Genomic DNA, 18,115 nt, shown 5'->3' with positions numbered 1-18,115 from the left:
ACAGCAAAACTTAGATAAAATAAATCAGCTGCTCAGGAGGAACAGAACTTTTTCTGATGACTGATCAGTGAACAGTGAGAGAGGAAACTGTGTCTTAAAGAACATTCTTGCAAAAGTAGAATGGCAATATTTGTGTGATATTTCTTCAAACATTTTTTTAAGGCAAGGTGCTGACATTGCCAAAGTGATTCAGAAAACACGTTATTTTCTCAGAAAAAAGATAAAATTGGCAATTTAAGATCTATAATAGAATAATTTGAAATAAATGATAAGGAGTTTGCATCTTACTGGGAAGTATCTGAGAGCCCCTACTAATATATTTAGGCTGTTTAGAAAGCTGATTCCATCAGCATCGTTAAGAGTTTGCAGGTAAGGAAACTAACAAAATATTTACAAGATTCTAAATATAGGATAGTTGGGAGTTCAACCAAGAGAGTAGCTGTGAATTTGTTTATAAAGAAAATCTATCTATAAGAGGATTTGTATAAAAAGAATTAGTAAGATTTAGTAGTAATAGGATGCCTGTTGAGAGCAAGTCAGAATGACTACTTGCAGGTAGCCATTGTATGCCCAGGAAACTGATATGATATAGCATGAAAACCTTCCTGGGTGTCCTTTTTGATTTCTACTGGTGATTCATCTTTCATTCTTGATTTTTGTGGTGTCATTCTTTAATCCTTTGAATGTTGACTTCATGGAGGAAATTAGACTAAATGCTTACAATGTTGAGTAAGACGTGATTCCTGTCTTTAATTTTCCATGTCTTATCCTATTCTCATTATTTTCTGCGTATGCTGTCCTTGGTTAGCCTCATCTTTGTACATCATTGTTGTTGGGCCCAGTTAGCTTCTGATCTTACATAGAGATTTTCTCCTATTCTGTGACTTACTTCTCATCAGTGGTGGTTGGCCAGGCAGCCCAACTTGAAGGCAGGATAGGAAAAAGGTTAAGGTCACCAGCAAATGCTCAGAAGTTCCTGTTCTCATTGCTCGTACTTCTGGGTTCTTCTCTTATTCCTCCTGGGCACAGAGGTGCGGGTGTTAATTCCTCCCTGCCCACCTTTCCCTAGAGTCCGTGCGTGCTGGTGCCTCCTACAAACGGCAGAATGAAGGAAAGCCAGAAAGAGGTGAGTTTTGAGCTAGATTTTGATTTGGGATTGTGAAGGGTGGGGGGCTTGAATTGATAGAAGTTATAGAAATGGGGAAGTGTTATAACTGCGCTGTTAAGTCTGCTGTTGGGACCAGAGTTGAACAGCATCAGACTCAGTAGGACTGGGGGGATATGTGGGTTTGTGGTCAAGAACTGCCACGTCGTGGGAGGCTGAGATTTGTAGAGCAGACCAGTCCCACAACAGTAGAATCAGGGTATCTCTGTTTACCATTTTTGTGCTCTTTCAGCTGCCATCTGTACCATTATTTTTCTTTGTCCTTTGCTTTCTTGCCTGTCCCTTCCCTTCATGCAACAGGTATATGTGAATATCTGTGGATATTTGATAAACCACCTGCCCTATCCTTCAGCGTTCCTTTGCTTCTGCACAGTGAGATTGGTTGAAATCTGCTTAAGTTAGTCTTATGCAGCTAAAATCATGACAGATTCTAAGACTACAATGGGGCACCATACTTGGCATACCTGTAGTGCTGATACTTTGTTTGTAGAGCAGATGCTAAATAAGAGATTAACAGCTGCTTGTGAAAGGTTTTTTGCTGTGTCCAGCTACTATGTGCCGGAATTTCGACTTGCCTTTAATTAACACTGTGCTCTGCTGATTGGTCCAGCTCCTCATCTTCTTTCAAGGCAATGCTTATCAGAATGGCATGGGGAAGTCATTGCATCCTAAGGGTAGAAAAATAGTTCATCTTTTCACCTAATGTTTGAGTGCCTACTCTTCTCTTAAAGGACTTGACTAGGTAGGCTCTGGGTATTCAGAAATAAATAAACTACGGTACTTGTTCCTCTAGGGGCTTTTGGTGCAGTGGAATAGACTGACATTGTCACAGTATGATGCAGAATTTGCCACGTGCAATGGAAATACAGTAAGGAATGACTAAATAAACCATGTTCTTAGTCATTTGGGGCTGTAGTGATGGTTGGTATCATTTTACTTTTGATTTTTAAGGTCTGTAAGAACTTTTAAACTTGCTTAGTGTGAAAGACTCTTAATGGTACCACAAGTTAAAAAAGTTTCTAGGGTTATGTCTTTGTTAAGACTGTTGGAGCTGTAGAGTTGGAGTACTGTGCCTGGAGCAGGAGTTTTCACCCTCAGCACTGTTAACATTTGAGGCTGGGTTATTCTATATTGTGGAAGCCGTCCTGGGCATTTGTAGGGTGTGTAGCAGCATCCCTAGCCTCTGCTCACCGTGTGCCAGTGGTTTCCACCCACTGCAGTAATCAGAAGTATCCTCACACGTTGCCAAATGTCACGCTTGGGGTGGGGGGTCTTGGGAAGGCCTTTCTGGGTCCGCAGGACACTGGAAGGAGATGTTACTCACTGCTGTCCCAGGTGGTCGGAAGCCCTCCCGGCCCGTACTTAACTGACCAGAGCAGGAATTGCTTAAGAGGCTTTTTGGACTGAAGCTGGCTTTGCCTCAGTTTCCGGGTGGTTTTGTCTCTGCTTTTGCTCTTGACTGCTTTCCTGGCCTTAACCCACTATCTAGTCTTGACCAGTTTCTGTGTCACTCTGAACTTGGTGCTACTTTTTCCTCTTCTCTGTAATTAAAGTTTTCCTAGCAGTTCAGAGCAGAGGATTTGTGTCCCGTTTGACATATAGACAATTTAATGAAGTGCTTTTCTGTCAGTAACAGCTCACTGTTATTTTTAAGATTATATATTTAACTAAACTTATTGTTGAGGTTGAACTGGCTAAAGAAATATTTAAATTTATTTTCTGGCTCAAGTTTCTATAAAAAACAGTAGTATACATAGAGTATTGTGTGAGTGTCTGAAGTGATTAAAGATAAAGATTAGTGACTATCTCATACAGATTTATTTTTAATCATTTAACACATATTTGGATACTCATTCATATCAGACACTGGATTAGTGCTCTAAATTATAGTTTTGTACTTTTAATTTTTTTTTAAGCTGACTAAGCATTTCAGGAATACCTGCTAAATTTCCTACATGCCTCTCTCTTTGAGCTGCTGCTTAATTAGCTAGGTCTCTTTGGTGGTATCTATGTAAGAACCTCCACTGGATTTTTAGTGTGATATATTAAACATTAGGTTTTCAGAACTTGGAGGAGGAAGAAGCATTTATGATTTTAAAATGTTTTTTGCCTCTCTTGAGGTCTTCTTAGTGGTTCCACGTTTGCTAACTGGCATTGGTGTGGCTTAGATTGCCATATATACTGTCCTTTGGTTCTAGGTTATTTCAAATTTTCAATGGTGCCCAGCCTCTGAGAGAGATAGCTGGATTTCGGTATTAACAGATTTAATTTAATAATGTAATAAAGATTTCAGTACTAAAATTAGTGTGTGACACTTGCCCCTTATTTATTCAGTTACAAAATCACTCTAATTGAAAACAAATAAGATAAAATATTGCATTTTATATTTTCTTATATAGGTAAAGAGAGACCTGTTCAGTCTTTGAAAACATCAAGAGACACTTCACCCTCAAGTTCTTCAGCAGTTCCTTCATCAAAGGTTTGTTGTATTTCTGAAATCACTTTAAAAAGGAATTACAAAGTAAATGACTGTCTAGTTCAGATGCTTTTATTCTTTATTGTCATACCTAAATTTGGAGGTAATTTGCTGCATTTAAAAACTTAAATTTTAAGTAACCACAGCTTGAAAGTAGCCACTAGAGTAAATGAGCAGTTTTCTTATAGAATTATTTCCACAGGTTTTGCTTAAGTTGGTACTTAACTGTGTTCCTCCTCATCTTGACCCTAGCCATGTGGAAATGAATATTCAGATGGGCATATTTGAAAAACTGCATTCATTTTGGAAGGGAGGTTATAGGCAGAGACCCAACATTTATTGTATAACTACTTGATTCTAGATTCTATATTATACATTTTCTTCTATTATTAATTCATACAAAAATTCTATAATATAGATAGGTATGTATTTCCATTTTATATAAAAGACTCAGAAGTTAAATAATTTTCTCAAATTACTTCACTGGTGAGTTTTCCCAAACATTTAAAGACTATCTTCTCAAACTCTTCCAAAAAATAGAAGAGGAATGAACACTTCCAAACTTATTTTATGAGACTAGTATTACCCTGATACCAAAACCAGACAAGGACATTACAAGAAAAAGAAAAAAATTACAGGCCAATATCCCTGATGAACATAGATGCAAAAACCCTTACCAGAATATTAGCAAACTAAATCAACAGCACATTTAAAAGATCATAAACCATGATCAAGTGAGATTTATTCCAAGAGTGCAAGGATGATATACTACATTAACAGAATGAAAGATCAGAATCATATGATCATCTCAATAGATGCAGAAAAAGCATTTGACAAAATTTAATATCCATTTGTGATAAAAACTCTGAACAAAGTAGGCATAGAGGGAATGTGCCTTAATATAATAAAGGCCATTTATGTCAGGCTGACGATCAGCATCATACTCAGTGGAAAAACCTGAAAACACTTCCTCTAAGATCAGGAACAAGACAAGGATGCCCTCTCTCACTGTTTTTATTCAGCATAGTATTAGACGTCTAGCCAGAGCAATTAGGCAAGAAAAAGAAATAAAAAACATTCAAACCGGAAAGGAGGAAGTAAAACTGTCACTATCTGGGGACAACATGATTTTATATATAGAAAATCCTAAAAAGAAATAAAAGCAAAAACAAACAAATGGGACTTAATTAAACTTAAAAGCTTTTGCACAACAAAGAAAACCACTGACAAAATGAAAAAACAACCCACAGAATGGGAGGAAATATTTACAAATGATATGACTGACAAGGGGCTAACATCCAAAATATATAAACAGCTCGTACAACTCAATATCATAAATACAACCCAATCAAAAAATGAGCTGAAGACCTGAATAGACATTTTTCCAAAGAAGACATACAGATGGCCAACAGGCACATGAAGAGGTGCTCAACACTGCAGAATGCAAATCAAAACAAAAATGAGATTATCACCTCACACCTGTCAGAATGGCTTTCATCAGAAGGTATACAAATAACAAATGTTGGAGAGGATGTGGAGAAAAGGAAACCCTTGTCTACTGTTTGTGGGAATGTAAATTGTACAGCCACTATGGAAAACAGTATGGGAATTCCTTAAAAAAAAAAGGGGACTATCAGTATGATCCAGCAATCCACTTCTGAGTATATATGCAAAGGAAGTGAAAACAGGGTCTCAAGGAGATACCTGCATTTCTAGGTTCACTGTGATATTATTCAGCAATAGCCAAGACATGGAAACAACCTGAGTGGTCCTCAGTGAAGAATGGATAAAGAAAATGTGGTATAAGGGGGAGGGTAATGACTCAGTGGTAGAGTGCATGCTTAGCGTGCACGAGGTCCTGGGTTCAATCCCCAGCACCTCCATTTAAACACACACACACACACACACACACACACACACGAACAAACAAAAAACAAAATATGTTATATATACACTATGGAATATTATTCAACCACGAAAAAGAAGGACATTCCACCAGTTACGACAACATGGGTGGACCTTGAGGGCATTATGCTAAGTGAAATCAATCAGACAGAGAAAGACAAGTATTATGGTCTCACTTGTATGTGGAATCTAAAAAAGTCTTCACCGAAACAGAAGGAAGGGTGGTCACTGGAGTCTGGGGGGTGGAGGAAAAGGGGTTATGTTGGTCAAAGAGTACAACTTGAAACTATAAGATGTGTAAGTTCTGGGAATCTAATGTCCGGCATGGAGATTATAGTTAATAATACTCGATTGTATAATTGAAACTTGCTGAGAGATCTCTAATGTTCTTGCCACAAAAAAGAAGTGGTAATGATGTGACATGATGCAGGTGTTATCTAATGCTATGGTTGTGATTATTTTGCAATTAAAAAAGGTAGCATGTATATCTCCATTTTATACAAAAGACTCAGATGTTAAATAATTTTCTCAAGGACATAGCTAAACTTCACTGCATCATTCTTCTCATTCCTTCCTTCCCAGCATCCCAAAAAGATGATCCATGGTTCTAAATCCTCAAAACTTAAAAATTTGGGGGGTGTTGGTGAGGTTCTTGTCACCAATCTCACACTCTTTCTCTTTCTGTAACTTGTTATTCTATTCTTTCTTCACTTCCTGTCTTTCTGTCTCTGATATGTTGGGCTTTCTCACAAGAATAGATTTCACCTGGCAGTCTGTGCTGGTGTTCAGGGAGCAGTTGCTTCTCTGCCTCAAATGAAAAAAAAAGAAAAATGTGTCTTTATGACAGTTTGTGTGTTTGGAGCTTCCCTAGAAGTCTGACGCTATTAGAATGCTGGATTTTGAATTCCAAAGATTGACTGGATAGGATGTTTTTGTTTTTCTTACCATATCAAGGGTGTTTTATCCACCTGAAAGACTGGCTTGTTTTTTGTTTGTTTATTTTTGGTTTTGTTCAGGTAGAAGTGAATGAAGAGTAAATAGTACTTACCTGTCTAAGTCACTCTGAATATTGAACTTATGATATTTGAAATATTTATTTCCCCTGAACTACAATGCAATATGAATATGTTATAGCATAGGACTTTATGGTACATGTTAAAGCATACTTTTAACCATAAAATCTAACCATAATGGATTTTAGATATCTTCACCTGACAGTTTATGTAGATGTTTGCATTTTTGTCTTAAAATGGAATCAGAATTTTAGACCTATGATCATTGTATTAGAGACGTACAGCGTCCTGTGTCCTCTTTCCAGGTTACATGCTAGCTGTGGGGAGCTTTATTACCTAGATTTCTTGATTTGGTGGAGGACTTTTTCTTTTAAACATTATGGCTGACCTCCTGTGGGAATAAATTTTCAGAGTTTATTTTCTGCTGTTAGAAGTTAGTTTCAAATGAGAGTTTTTCAAGTATACAGATTTATTGGCAGTTGAATAGAAGAATTCAGTTATAGACGATTTTGCTTCTTTATAGAGGTAACTTAAAACATTTGCTTTGCTTTTGCTTTGTACTTTTCTCTTCAAAATAGATAATACCTCCAAAAAGTGAGGTATATTTTCAAAAAGATATTTGTGTGTGTGTTTCTTCTTATTTTTTAGAACCTTTTAAACCTTATTACTATGTAATAATAAAGATATTGTTTATACCTTTTTAACCTTGTATGTGGGTAGGGCTTGGAATGAGAGATTTTGGCTTCCTTCGTGGCTGTGTTCCATGGCCATGGAAACACTCCCTGTGGACACATTGTGATTATCTTCCAGTAAATATGGATGGCAAGCCAGTTTTTTGATGAATTGAATAAACTATGGAAGGGGGTCAAGGGCCTTATTCTTCTAGAAGAGCTAGTTTTAAGGTCCAGCTCAGCATTTATTGGAACTGTGTGCAAATCACTAACCTTTTGACATTGAGTTCTTTGGTTTATAAGTTGGGGTAATAGAGTCTACCCTATCCACCTTCATGGAATTCCACTTAATTAAAAAATTTTTTTGGTTTGCATGTACAAACACTTTAAAACTGATAGTGTACCATAATATGAGGATTTTTACTGACACTGTCATCCAGGGGAGGTATATTTGGAATCAGTGATGTGATTTACAGAAGTAAGAGGTGGAGACAAAATTAAGTACCAAGCATTATACTAGATACTATCAGGGCTGTTATCTCTCTTGATTCTTACAGCTACTTTGTTTAAGAGTGAATATTATTAATCCTGTTTTGTAAATGAGGAAACCAAGGCTCACAGTGTCGTAAGTTATGTATGTAAAATCATCTACCCTCACTCGTGATGAAATTACTGTTCAAACCCAGGTTTGTCTGTAACTCCAAATCCCGTATCTTGTTTAGTATGCTGTGTGGTTGGAGAAGGAAAATAGTAGAAGAATCAACAAATGAAATTTAAGTGTATAAATTTTATGTAAAGAGTAGGGTTTATATAAACTTTTACAAATTATGTAATAGCATGTCTGGACTTTTCAGTTGCATTAATTAGGAATTTACCTTGAAATTTTGGCAGTATTTATTTCATTCAATGTAATTAGAGATACAAAGTTGAAATCAGCATAAGGTCTTATATATTCTAAATACTGTTAGTATATTAGTTGTCAGTGTCTTTTCTTCCTTAGATGAATTTCTGAAGCTTTATATGTATGAGATTAGGAGTCAAATCTAGTCTGTATGCCCCACACAAATTGCTACTTGAAGAAATCCTGTGTAGAATAATTTTGGAAAAGCAAATAAAGAGTGTGCTTCTTTCCCAGTGTAAATTTGAAGGCTTATATGATTTTGAGTGTAAGTGGGGTATACTTCTTGATGTATTTGAAGTTTAAAAGCCCCCGAAAATTGTAACAGAACTGTTCTTTTGTTTTTATTAGGTGTTAGACAAACCCAGTAGGCTAACCGAAAAGGAACTTGCTGAGGCTGCAAGCAAGTGGGCCGCTGAAAAGCTCGAGAAGGCAGATGAAAGTAACTTACCTGAAATTTCCGAGTATGAGGTAAGGCATAATTTCTTCTGTATGTTTCACATCTGAGAGTTTTGTCCGGCTTTTAAATTATGGACAGAAATTTTGGTTTCTTCTAGTGTTTTAAAATATATTTGGGGAAAACGTCTTCATGGATTATTAAGATTTAACACACATGGTAGTAGTGTGAATGTGAATGACTCTGAATTCAATAATTATACTGTGTCTGAACGTCTAGTAGTTTAGAAGTGTAAGAACAGTGTAAGTATGGAATGTAAGGAAAATGCAATATTTGTATGCTGCTTTTTTTGCTGTTAAAAGTTATCTCTAGAAATCGTGCTAAACCACTTGTCATAAACCACTGAATTCAGAACAAAAATCTAAGTAATCCTTGGATCTTGGGCTGTATTTGTACTGCATGTTATGCTCTATGCAAATTATCTCATAAGTATCCCAAGAAATGGAAGTATGCATTATTTGACCTGTGACCTTTCATGAATCTTGAGTACGAAAAAATGAGAATATTTTTGAGTCCACAGAATACTGTTTATAAAATATTTCCATTAAAATATTTGAAAGTGAACTGGAAAATGTATCTGTAACCTGTAATATCTCTAATAGGGAAATACAGATGTTTCATGGACAAAGGTGAACTTTTAGATTTGGGATTTGGTACTAGAGGAATTATTTTGAATGACAGCCAGAGAATGTAAAAAAAAATTTGTGTACCATGACAAATCATATATACTTGGAGATTTCTGGCTTTTCAATATGTTTTTGGATGCCTTTTACAGAATATCCTTCAATAAAAGAGATCAAGCATTGGAATTTGATGTACAAGTTGTACGCCTACATACACGTTCACACACTATGAAAAGATCCTTTCCAAAGTAATTAATGTACACTGCTCATATAAAGTATAAACCGTACAAACCCTGTGAAGACTTACAGAAATAGCCTTTCTTTTTTAAAATGCTGACCTGTCATAGAGGTATCGGTTATTCTTAAATAGGTCAAGGTTTCCTTGTTACTGTAGCTATAATAATAGATACTTATGAATAGTCTCAAGTAAATTTTCAAAAATATCAAGCGGTCCCTCTTTGGTACCTTTTCAGCACTATTTAAAAGCATGAACTGCAACAACAAAAAAGCATGAACCGTACAGTAGTAAATTTAGTAGGGCCATTTTGCCCATTTTCCTTAATAACTTTGAATAATGGTTTTTATGTTAATAGTAGAAATATGTGCTTTAAAATGGCTATTTTGATCTGACAGTTTTTCTCAGAGTACTTAAAACTAAAAGCTTTCAAAAGTATTAATTTATTGTTTGCTAAATACTTCATCTTCAATTAGCCAGGCTTTATTAAGATGTATTTATTCTTCCCCCTGTCGTTTTTGGTATCACTTTTTATACTTTTTCTCTTTTTTATCTCTCAGTTAAAAAAAAAAATCTCATTATTCACCTTTTCCAGGTTTTTTTTTTTTTTTAACATTTTTTAATTGAGTTATAGTCATTTTACAATGTTGTATAAAGGTCAACAGTGCCACTGTTGTGGGGTTGTTTTTGTTTTTGTTTTTTGTTTTTTGTCTTTTTTGGGAGGTAACTAGGTTTATGTATTTAACTATTTTTTTAATGAGGGTACTGGGGATTGAACCCAGGACCTCATGCCTGCTAAGCACACACTCTACCACTTGAGCTACACTCCCTCCCCCTACCTTTTCCAGGTTTTAAGTATTCTATTTATACTCTTTTTTCATTGCTTGACAGGATCTTGACTCTGACTAGTCAGTGACCTTAGGTTTAGAAAGACTTTTTTAGTAGCCTCCTTATTTTTTTCTCTAAAATAATGCATATAATTTGCTAGTTTTTGAATTAGTGAGAAGTAAATAATTCTAAAAGTATATATATGTAGGGTCACAGGTCAGGCACGATCTTTTGTTGGACCAAAGGCAAGGTGAGTGGAGTAGGTTTGGGATTAGTGTGTTTGTCAGTCACTTACGTCAGTAGTGTTGAACAGTAGCATCAGTCTCGTAGCATTGTCTAAAACGTGCTACAAGTTAAATGGACACTTCTCTATACTAGAGATAAAGCAATGGGGAAATTCTTATGATGCTTTGTCTTTTGGACTCAGATAGTCACATTTGTTCTTGGGCAGTTACTACATAGTTGCTCATTTCAGTGATCCCTGCTTTTTGAGAAACAGACTTGAGAATTTTGACCTTGGTTCTGTAAACTATCTGGTTTGAAAAAATAAGGCTTAAGGAAAAAAGGACTTTGATGCTAGGAAAGAATTTAGCATAACTGTGTGTGTGTCTGTGTGTCTATCTAGTTGTGACAATCTTTTTATTTTATATTAGCTATTTAAATAATGATCTCTGTACTTCAGAAACATTGTATAGATTCATTTTTATGAGCAGAGAGGAGATTAAATATTTAGGTTTCCAGTTTATCTTCTCTTGCTGCCATTAATATAGTTTTAAGCAATTTGGTTGGGAGACCATGTAGTATATAGAAAGTCCGGTGGAACTGAAGATATATTCAGTGATATGGTTAAATTTTCAAGAATATTGTAGTTCATTCTTCTGTTCAGTTTTATACTTTTATCTTACGGACTCTAATAGAGAATTCCCAAAGTATTTGATAGAATAATAATTCTGAAGAGTTTTAATGGCCTGAAGAAGGAAAAAAAGATTCTATTAGCCCCACCATGTTTGGAAAGTGCTAAATTTAAGAGAGGCAGGTTGGTTTAGACATTTCAGCATTTTCCAGAGATTTTAATGTTATTATGCTCATCAGTGGTCTGTGAAAGGAGGATGAATAATAAAGTTTGCATAATTTGTCAAACTTTGACTTGAAATTTTTTTCCTAGTGCGTATTTTAGGGCTAGTGTTTTAAGGCATGTATTTTCAGAAAATGATTCTGTACTGGCTGTCTCATAGTTTATTTAAGTTCATTGAATATTCATTCTGCATCTACTTGTGTCAAATACTGCGTTAGTGACACCGTCCTAGCTTTCAGAGAGCTTGCAGTCAAGTTTCATAGAGAGATAATTTACTATCAGTAAAGAAACAGCCATGAGAGTTTTGCTTTTGGCTGTCAAAACGAAAAGCAAAGTATTCAAAGATTATTAGAATGTCCCAGGAGAACAGTTTGCTTCTTGCTGTAGAAGAAAATTTTAACATATTTCTTATTTAAATGTGAAAATGTGAATTATGTTGTTTCCACACATCAGGTGTCATTTTCCCCTTACCCTGTCCATACTGAAGTATGCCCAACTTCCATGGCCCTCTTTCAAAAATTCAGCTTCATTCAGTGGAATCAATAATGCTTGAGGTAATAAGACTCAAGCTCTCCCTTGCTTCCACTTTTCTTCCCTCCCTATTATAAAGTTTTATGCCCCTTTGTAGTTCACTGATGATCTTATATTGCCTTTATTAAAAAAATTTTTTTTTACTTGTCTAGTTATTTAGATAAATAGGTAGATGGGTAGAATGTATCTCATGTCTTGTTTTCTCTCTCATATCTTGGATAATATAGATCTAATTAACTGAACTAAATTTAATTACTAATAAGCTCTTTCCCCCCCAGTTTTATTGAGATCTAATTGACAAACAGCACTAAGTTTAAGGTATACAGCTTAACAACTTGACTTATGTATATTGTGAAATGATTACCACATTAAGTTTAGTTAGCATCCATCATCTCATATAGATACCACCCCAAATTTGTTTTTCCCTTGTGGTGAGAACTCTTAGGGTTTAGGTTTACTCTCTTAGCAACTTTCAAATACACCATACATCATTGTTAACTATAGTCATCATATTGTACATTATGTCATCAGTACTTATTTGTAACTGGAAATTTATACCTTTTGACCACCTTCATTTGATTCCCACCTCACTCCCTAACCCCCACCTCTGGTAACCACAGATATGATCTTCTTTTCTATGAGTTTCTGTTTGTTTGTTTTTAGATTACATTTAGATTCCATGTGTAAGTGAGAGCATACAGTGTTTGTCTCTGCCTGGGTTATTTCAGTTACCATGATACCCTCAAGGTCCATCCATGTTGTTGTAAATAGCAGGTTTCTTCTTTTTTATGGCTGAATAATATTTATATAAATATAAATATTCTATTTCTTCTTTATCCATTTATCAGTTGATAAATGCTTAGGTTGCTTCCATGTTTTGGCTATTGTTAATAATGCTGCTATGAACATTGGAGTGCAGGTATGTTTTTGAATTCGTGTTTTCATTTTCTTTGGATATATACCCAGACATGGGATTATTGGATCATGTGATAGTTCTTTTTTAAATTTTTTGAGGAACCTGTTTTCCACAGTGGCTGCATCAATTTACAATCCCACCAACAGTGCACAAGGGTTTTTTTTTTCTCCACATTCTCCTAGTATTTGTTAACACTTGTCTTTTTGATGATGATCATTCTAAGAGGTGTGAGGTGATACCTTATTGTGGTGTTGATTTGCATATCCCTGATTAGTGATGTTGAGCATCTTTTCATGTACCTGTTGGCAATTCATATATCTTTGGAAAAATGTATATTCAGCTTATTTGGGTTTTTGTTTTGTTTTGTTTGCTATTGAGTTGTGTGAGTTCTTTATTTTGGGTATTAACTCTTTCTCAGATATATGATTTGCAAATATTATATGATTTTAAGATATTTTCCCGATTCTGTAGGTTGTCTTCATTTTGTTAATCATTTCTTTTGCTGTGCAGAAGCTTTTTAGTTTAATACAGTCCCACTTGTTTACTTTTTATTTTGTTGCTTCTGTTAGAGATGTCATATCTAAAAAATCATTGCCAAGACCTATGTCAGGAAGCTTTTTCCCCTCTTTTCTTCTAGGATTTTTATGGGTCCCAGTCTTACATAGGATTCTTGGTTGACAGTTTTTTCTTTTAACACTCCGAAGATACTGATACGCTGTCTTCTGGCCTCCAAAGTTTCTGTTGAGAAATCTGCTTAATCTCAGTGAGGACCCCTAGTGTATGATGATTTTGCTTCTCACTGCTTTCAGGATTCTCTCCACGATAGTTAAATCAGACAAATTCTGCCCCTGTAAGTTCTGTGTAAGTTGGGAGACAGATTGCTAGTGCTTTCTACTCTGCCATCTTCCCAGAATCCTCACCCCTTAAATGATTCATATACTTTCAACTTAAATCCCTTAAAATATATGTCAAGACTTGTACAAATCAGGTTCTTTAGAAAGTAGATTTTGCACGTACATGTCAGAAATTCACATGGCACTGAGGTAGGTAGAGTGTCTCCCTTCCATCCATCCTATTCCTTACTTCTAAGTTATCCCTATGGAGACAACCTCTTTTATCATTTTTTTCCAATATCCTTCCAGAGATAGTGTATTTATATATATGTTATGTGTGTGTATATATATATACACACATACACCCATACTATCCTCTTCCCTTTAGTTTTCCACACAGTTGGCCATATATTTATAGGGAATGACCTTCAGGACTTAGGAGAAAAATTAGGATATATTATGTGTAGACTATAGACTGTTCTCATTCTTGTAAATGATGTTTTACTATTCTGTGGTTCTAGATAGTATGACTTATTTGGTGGACATTTAGGTTGTTTTCAATCATTTGCAGCCATATCGTAGTCTTTGTTGCTCACGTGTGTATCTGTAGGTTAAGTTCCTAGAGGTGAAGTTGTTGGGTGAAAGGGACATGTGACAAATGCTGCCAAATTACTCTTCAGAGAGGTTGTGGCAGTATACAACACACTAGGTGTTGGAATGCCAGTGCTTTTACTGGTAAAGCAGCACTAATTTGTGTATATCTTGTGACTTCTCTAAACCCATTGCTGTTTCCTGCTACTTTGATCACCAAAACCTTAAGTTTTTTGATAAACTTGTCATGAATTTCTCATTTCCTCCCTCATCTTCCACCTAACTAAAATATATAATAGTAAAACATATCAGCTCAAACAGTTTACTCTTTCCAACTTACTGCTTACTGCAAGCTGCATGGAGGCGAGCACTTCTGTCTGCTCTGTTCATTGTTATCCAGTGTTCCTTGGGTTCCAGTGTTGGCTTGGCCATAGAATAGATTTTTGAATAAACTAATGAATGTAATTAAATAATAGTTTTCCCTCATTTATTTAGTTTTTCTCTTTTCATCAAAAGTATTTTTAGCAAGTAAAATAATTGGCTGTGAGCTTTTTGTGGGATTATCTATTAATTAATGAATTGTTGCAATATTGTCGAAGTGATTATTACTGCCTTTCGGATTGTTTCCTTTTCAGTTATTTCAATAAATTTATAGGCTACAGGAGGCAAGGTATTTTTAACTTGTGAAATAGAGTCCTTTCCATGTTCCTGTTTAATATATCTATATATGTGTGCACACATTTCTCATTTCCAATTGGACTTTTTCTCTTCAGTGTGTCTTAAATAGATTGCTAAAGGAATAAACCTTCTGGCTGTATCTTAATATAGTACAAAATACAATTTTGGAATGCAATAAGCCCTGAGGCTTTGTCTCACCTAAAATTTAAAAAGTAGCAATCATTTCCTCCTTAGTCCTCCTCACATGTCTCATTATGCCTAGCAAAATTAAAAGTGTTTCTTTTCTTAGTACAGGTTAAACTTAGCACTTTCTCTTAATATAATCCACCAATTAGTGCCTGTATGCAGTCATCTGAAATGGTGTACGTCCTTTAAGAAAGTAATGAAAAATTTATAATTCGTTTTAAAGGCAGGATCCACAGCACCATTGTTCATTGACCAGCCAGAAGAACCCGAGTCAAATGCAACAGATGGCATAGAATTATTCGAAGATAGTCAGCTAACCAGTCGCTCTAAAGCAATAGCATCAAAAACCAAAGAGATTGAACAGGTGAGAATCCAGTCTGCTTAAAGTACATAGTCCTTTGTTCCTGTCACTTTGTGCATAGTGGTTACAGTAAATATTCATTGGCTAAGTATATTTCATTTTGTCTTTTTCCATTTGTGACTCTGAAATTATAATTTAAAAAATTATAGAAATTGTTTGATTTGATTTCATAGTAATTTTGGTCAGTTGGTCCTCCACCCCTGCTTACTTTTTTTTAAAAATAAAAAGCAGTCTTCTATATTAGAGAATATTAATATTCTAGTTAGTGTGAAGCAATTTAAAAACTACTAAACTTAATAGGGATGGGCTGAAAGAGATTAAGTATGCCAGAGTGTTAGCAAATGTTATTTTGTAATATTAGAATTTGAGATTTTTTATGGTTTTCATTATACTTTTAAGCATTTTTTAAATATTAAAGAAAAAAATAAAGAGTAGATAATTTAAGTCTAATTTTAATGATGTTATTCTGAAAGTTAGAATCTTGTTTTTAATAGATTGAATAGATTATTTAAAGAATAGTTGTAGGACAAAACCTTCTATTTGTGTCTTAATACAATGTGAAATACAATTTTGGAATAGAATTAGCCTAGAGGCTTTGTTTTACCTAAGATTAAAAAAGTAGCAATCGTTTCTGCTTTAATCTCCTCACATATGCTCATTATGAATAGAAAGTTTTTAAGTGTTTGTGGAAATATTACCTGCCTTATAGGCTATTATCACTTTAAGAGAATTAAATGAAGTAAATAAAATGTGAAGGGGCTTTGTAAAACGTGACATGTTGTACAGCTGTTTGTTTTTGATGTTGATACTCTCCAGTGCCTTGAGTAAATGTCATTATATTGTTATATAATCTTCTAAAAAACTATTGGAAATTAAGAACAAAATTAAATCTCTTCTCAAGGTGCTGTCCATTTCCACATCAATTAAAATCTGTTTCCCTTGGTTAAATAGGAGAAAATCTTAATTAAATCCCAGATATGCTTGAACAGTTTATATTGGTGCCACCTCAATGGCAAAAGATAAGAACTTCGATAGGAAATTTGTCGTGTAAGCCAGTAGAGTTTCTGAATGGAGTTGGTCGGCATTTTCAGATGCTTGGAGAAATATAAGGAAAATGGAGACTGAGAAAATCCTGTTTAGTCTGGCAGCGTGAAAGGCAGATTGGTGCCTTTCAAGATATCAGTTAAACGAGAGCATAAATAAATGGTCTGCTCACTAGGTGTGTCTTCCAACATGAATATGAATATCATTATCCTGTATTAAATTATACCCTTCTGTCTTTTTACTCTGGCTTATTTTTCTTTGTAGCTTTTTAATTTTTTTTTATTTTTAACCATTTGGCATAAGTTTTTATTTGTTTGCTTGTCCCTTCACCATAATGGAAGCTTCATGAGAGCAAAGACTTTTTGTTTTGTTTACTGCTTTATCTTCATTACTCAGAACAGTGATTGGCATGCAGTGGGCTCACAGGAAATATTTGTATGAACAGTCTCTGAGTCACTTGAAATCAGAGACTGTGTCTTAACCTGACCACTTAACAGAGTGCCTACGCCCAGCACTTAGTAGTAAGTGCTTGATAAGTATTTGTTAAATGAATGAATTATTTAATGTTATTTTTCTTTTCCACCTAATGTGCAGTTCTCTAAGGGAGAGGTTGTCTTAAGAATATAACTGGTAGAAAAACTTGAGTGACTCCCCTGTTTGGAGGGAGTCTTTTGGGTTGTTATTTATTGATATTTATACTATCTCCTCTTGTTAGAAATTTAATGGTATTAAATATTGGAATGTAACTACTGTCTAGGGAACTTTGATTTTCAATATTGGCAAGAAAATCAAACTAAAATTCCTCAGAATGTCAGAAAGCCAGCAGATAATAATACATAATTTTATAAATCATGTCTAAACATTACAGTGATTTTTGGAAATGAAAAAAAGTAGTTTTAAGGGGATTTCCCTCTATTTTTTCCATTTCTAACTTTTCCACATTTTATTTTTATGGATTAAATATTAGATGGATAGGAATATTACAAAGGTTTGAGAAAACTAGATAGTAGTTACACAGTTGTCCAGTAATTATTTTTTATGTTTTTCCATATGCTTGAAATATTGCATGATTTTAAAAAATGAATAATAATCCAAAAAAGCCCTGCATAGATGAGGCCACTAAATCATGCTTAGAATAATAATGTAAATATTGTAAATATTGGTGTAATAGTCAAGTTACTTTTTCTCCCTATTATGTCAAGTGCAGTATGTTCAGATACCTTATAAAAATAAAGAAAAATTTACACATATAGATTTTTGAGGGTTTGTATAAATTAGATCCTTTAGCCCTTGAATCCCAAGAAAGTCACTAACTTGAGGCAGTATTACAGAATAAACTAAATTAACTAAATCTCCAGGCCAAAATTTGATTTACTTCAAAAGGCCTACAAATGTGGCTCATTCAATGTTTAAGGGCATACATAAGGAGACAGATTGTATCGGAATCACCTCAGTGAGGGAGCAGATTCGTGTTTTTTGCCATATTATTGCCTTCTCATCTCTGGGCACATAAGTATTTGGTAGGACTGGAGATAATGGGTGCCTTTTGAAAAAGCTCCCATGTTATGGTCATATATGGCAGAGAACCACTGGTCTAAAATCCTCGAACCAGAAGACATCAGATTACAC

The 18,115-nt window shown here is 34.8% G+C and overlaps 1 protein-coding gene across 7 annotated transcripts in view; it reads left to right on the top strand.

Moving 5' to 3' along the window:
* Window positions 1-18,115, top strand: part of PPHLN1 (periphilin 1) — a 119,342-nt gene that overhangs the window by 62,333 nt on the left and 38,894 nt on the right. For 5 of the 7 annotated variants that reach the window (XM_032493290.1, XM_032493289.1, XM_032493286.1 and 2 more), the window contains 4 exons: window positions 1,070-1,126; window positions 3,565-3,644; window positions 8,480-8,599; window positions 15,305-15,445. In XM_032493290.1, the coding sequence (XP_032349181.1) occupies window positions 1,070-1,126; window positions 3,565-3,644; window positions 8,480-8,599; window positions 15,305-15,445 (398 nt within the window). The remainder of the gene's footprint in view (window positions 1-1,069; window positions 1,127-3,564; window positions 3,645-8,479; window positions 8,600-15,304; window positions 15,446-18,115) is intronic. The other 2 variants (XM_032493288.1, XM_032493285.1) reach the window with 1 other exon arrangement.

The sequence above is a fragment of the Camelus ferus genome, chromosome 12 (assembly GCF_009834535.1).
Source record: "Camelus ferus isolate YT-003-E chromosome 12, BCGSAC_Cfer_1.0, whole genome shotgun sequence".
NCBI lineage: Eukaryota > Metazoa > Chordata > Mammalia > Artiodactyla > Camelidae > Camelus > Camelus ferus.
This window is presented reverse-complemented; position numbering and strand designations above follow the sequence as displayed.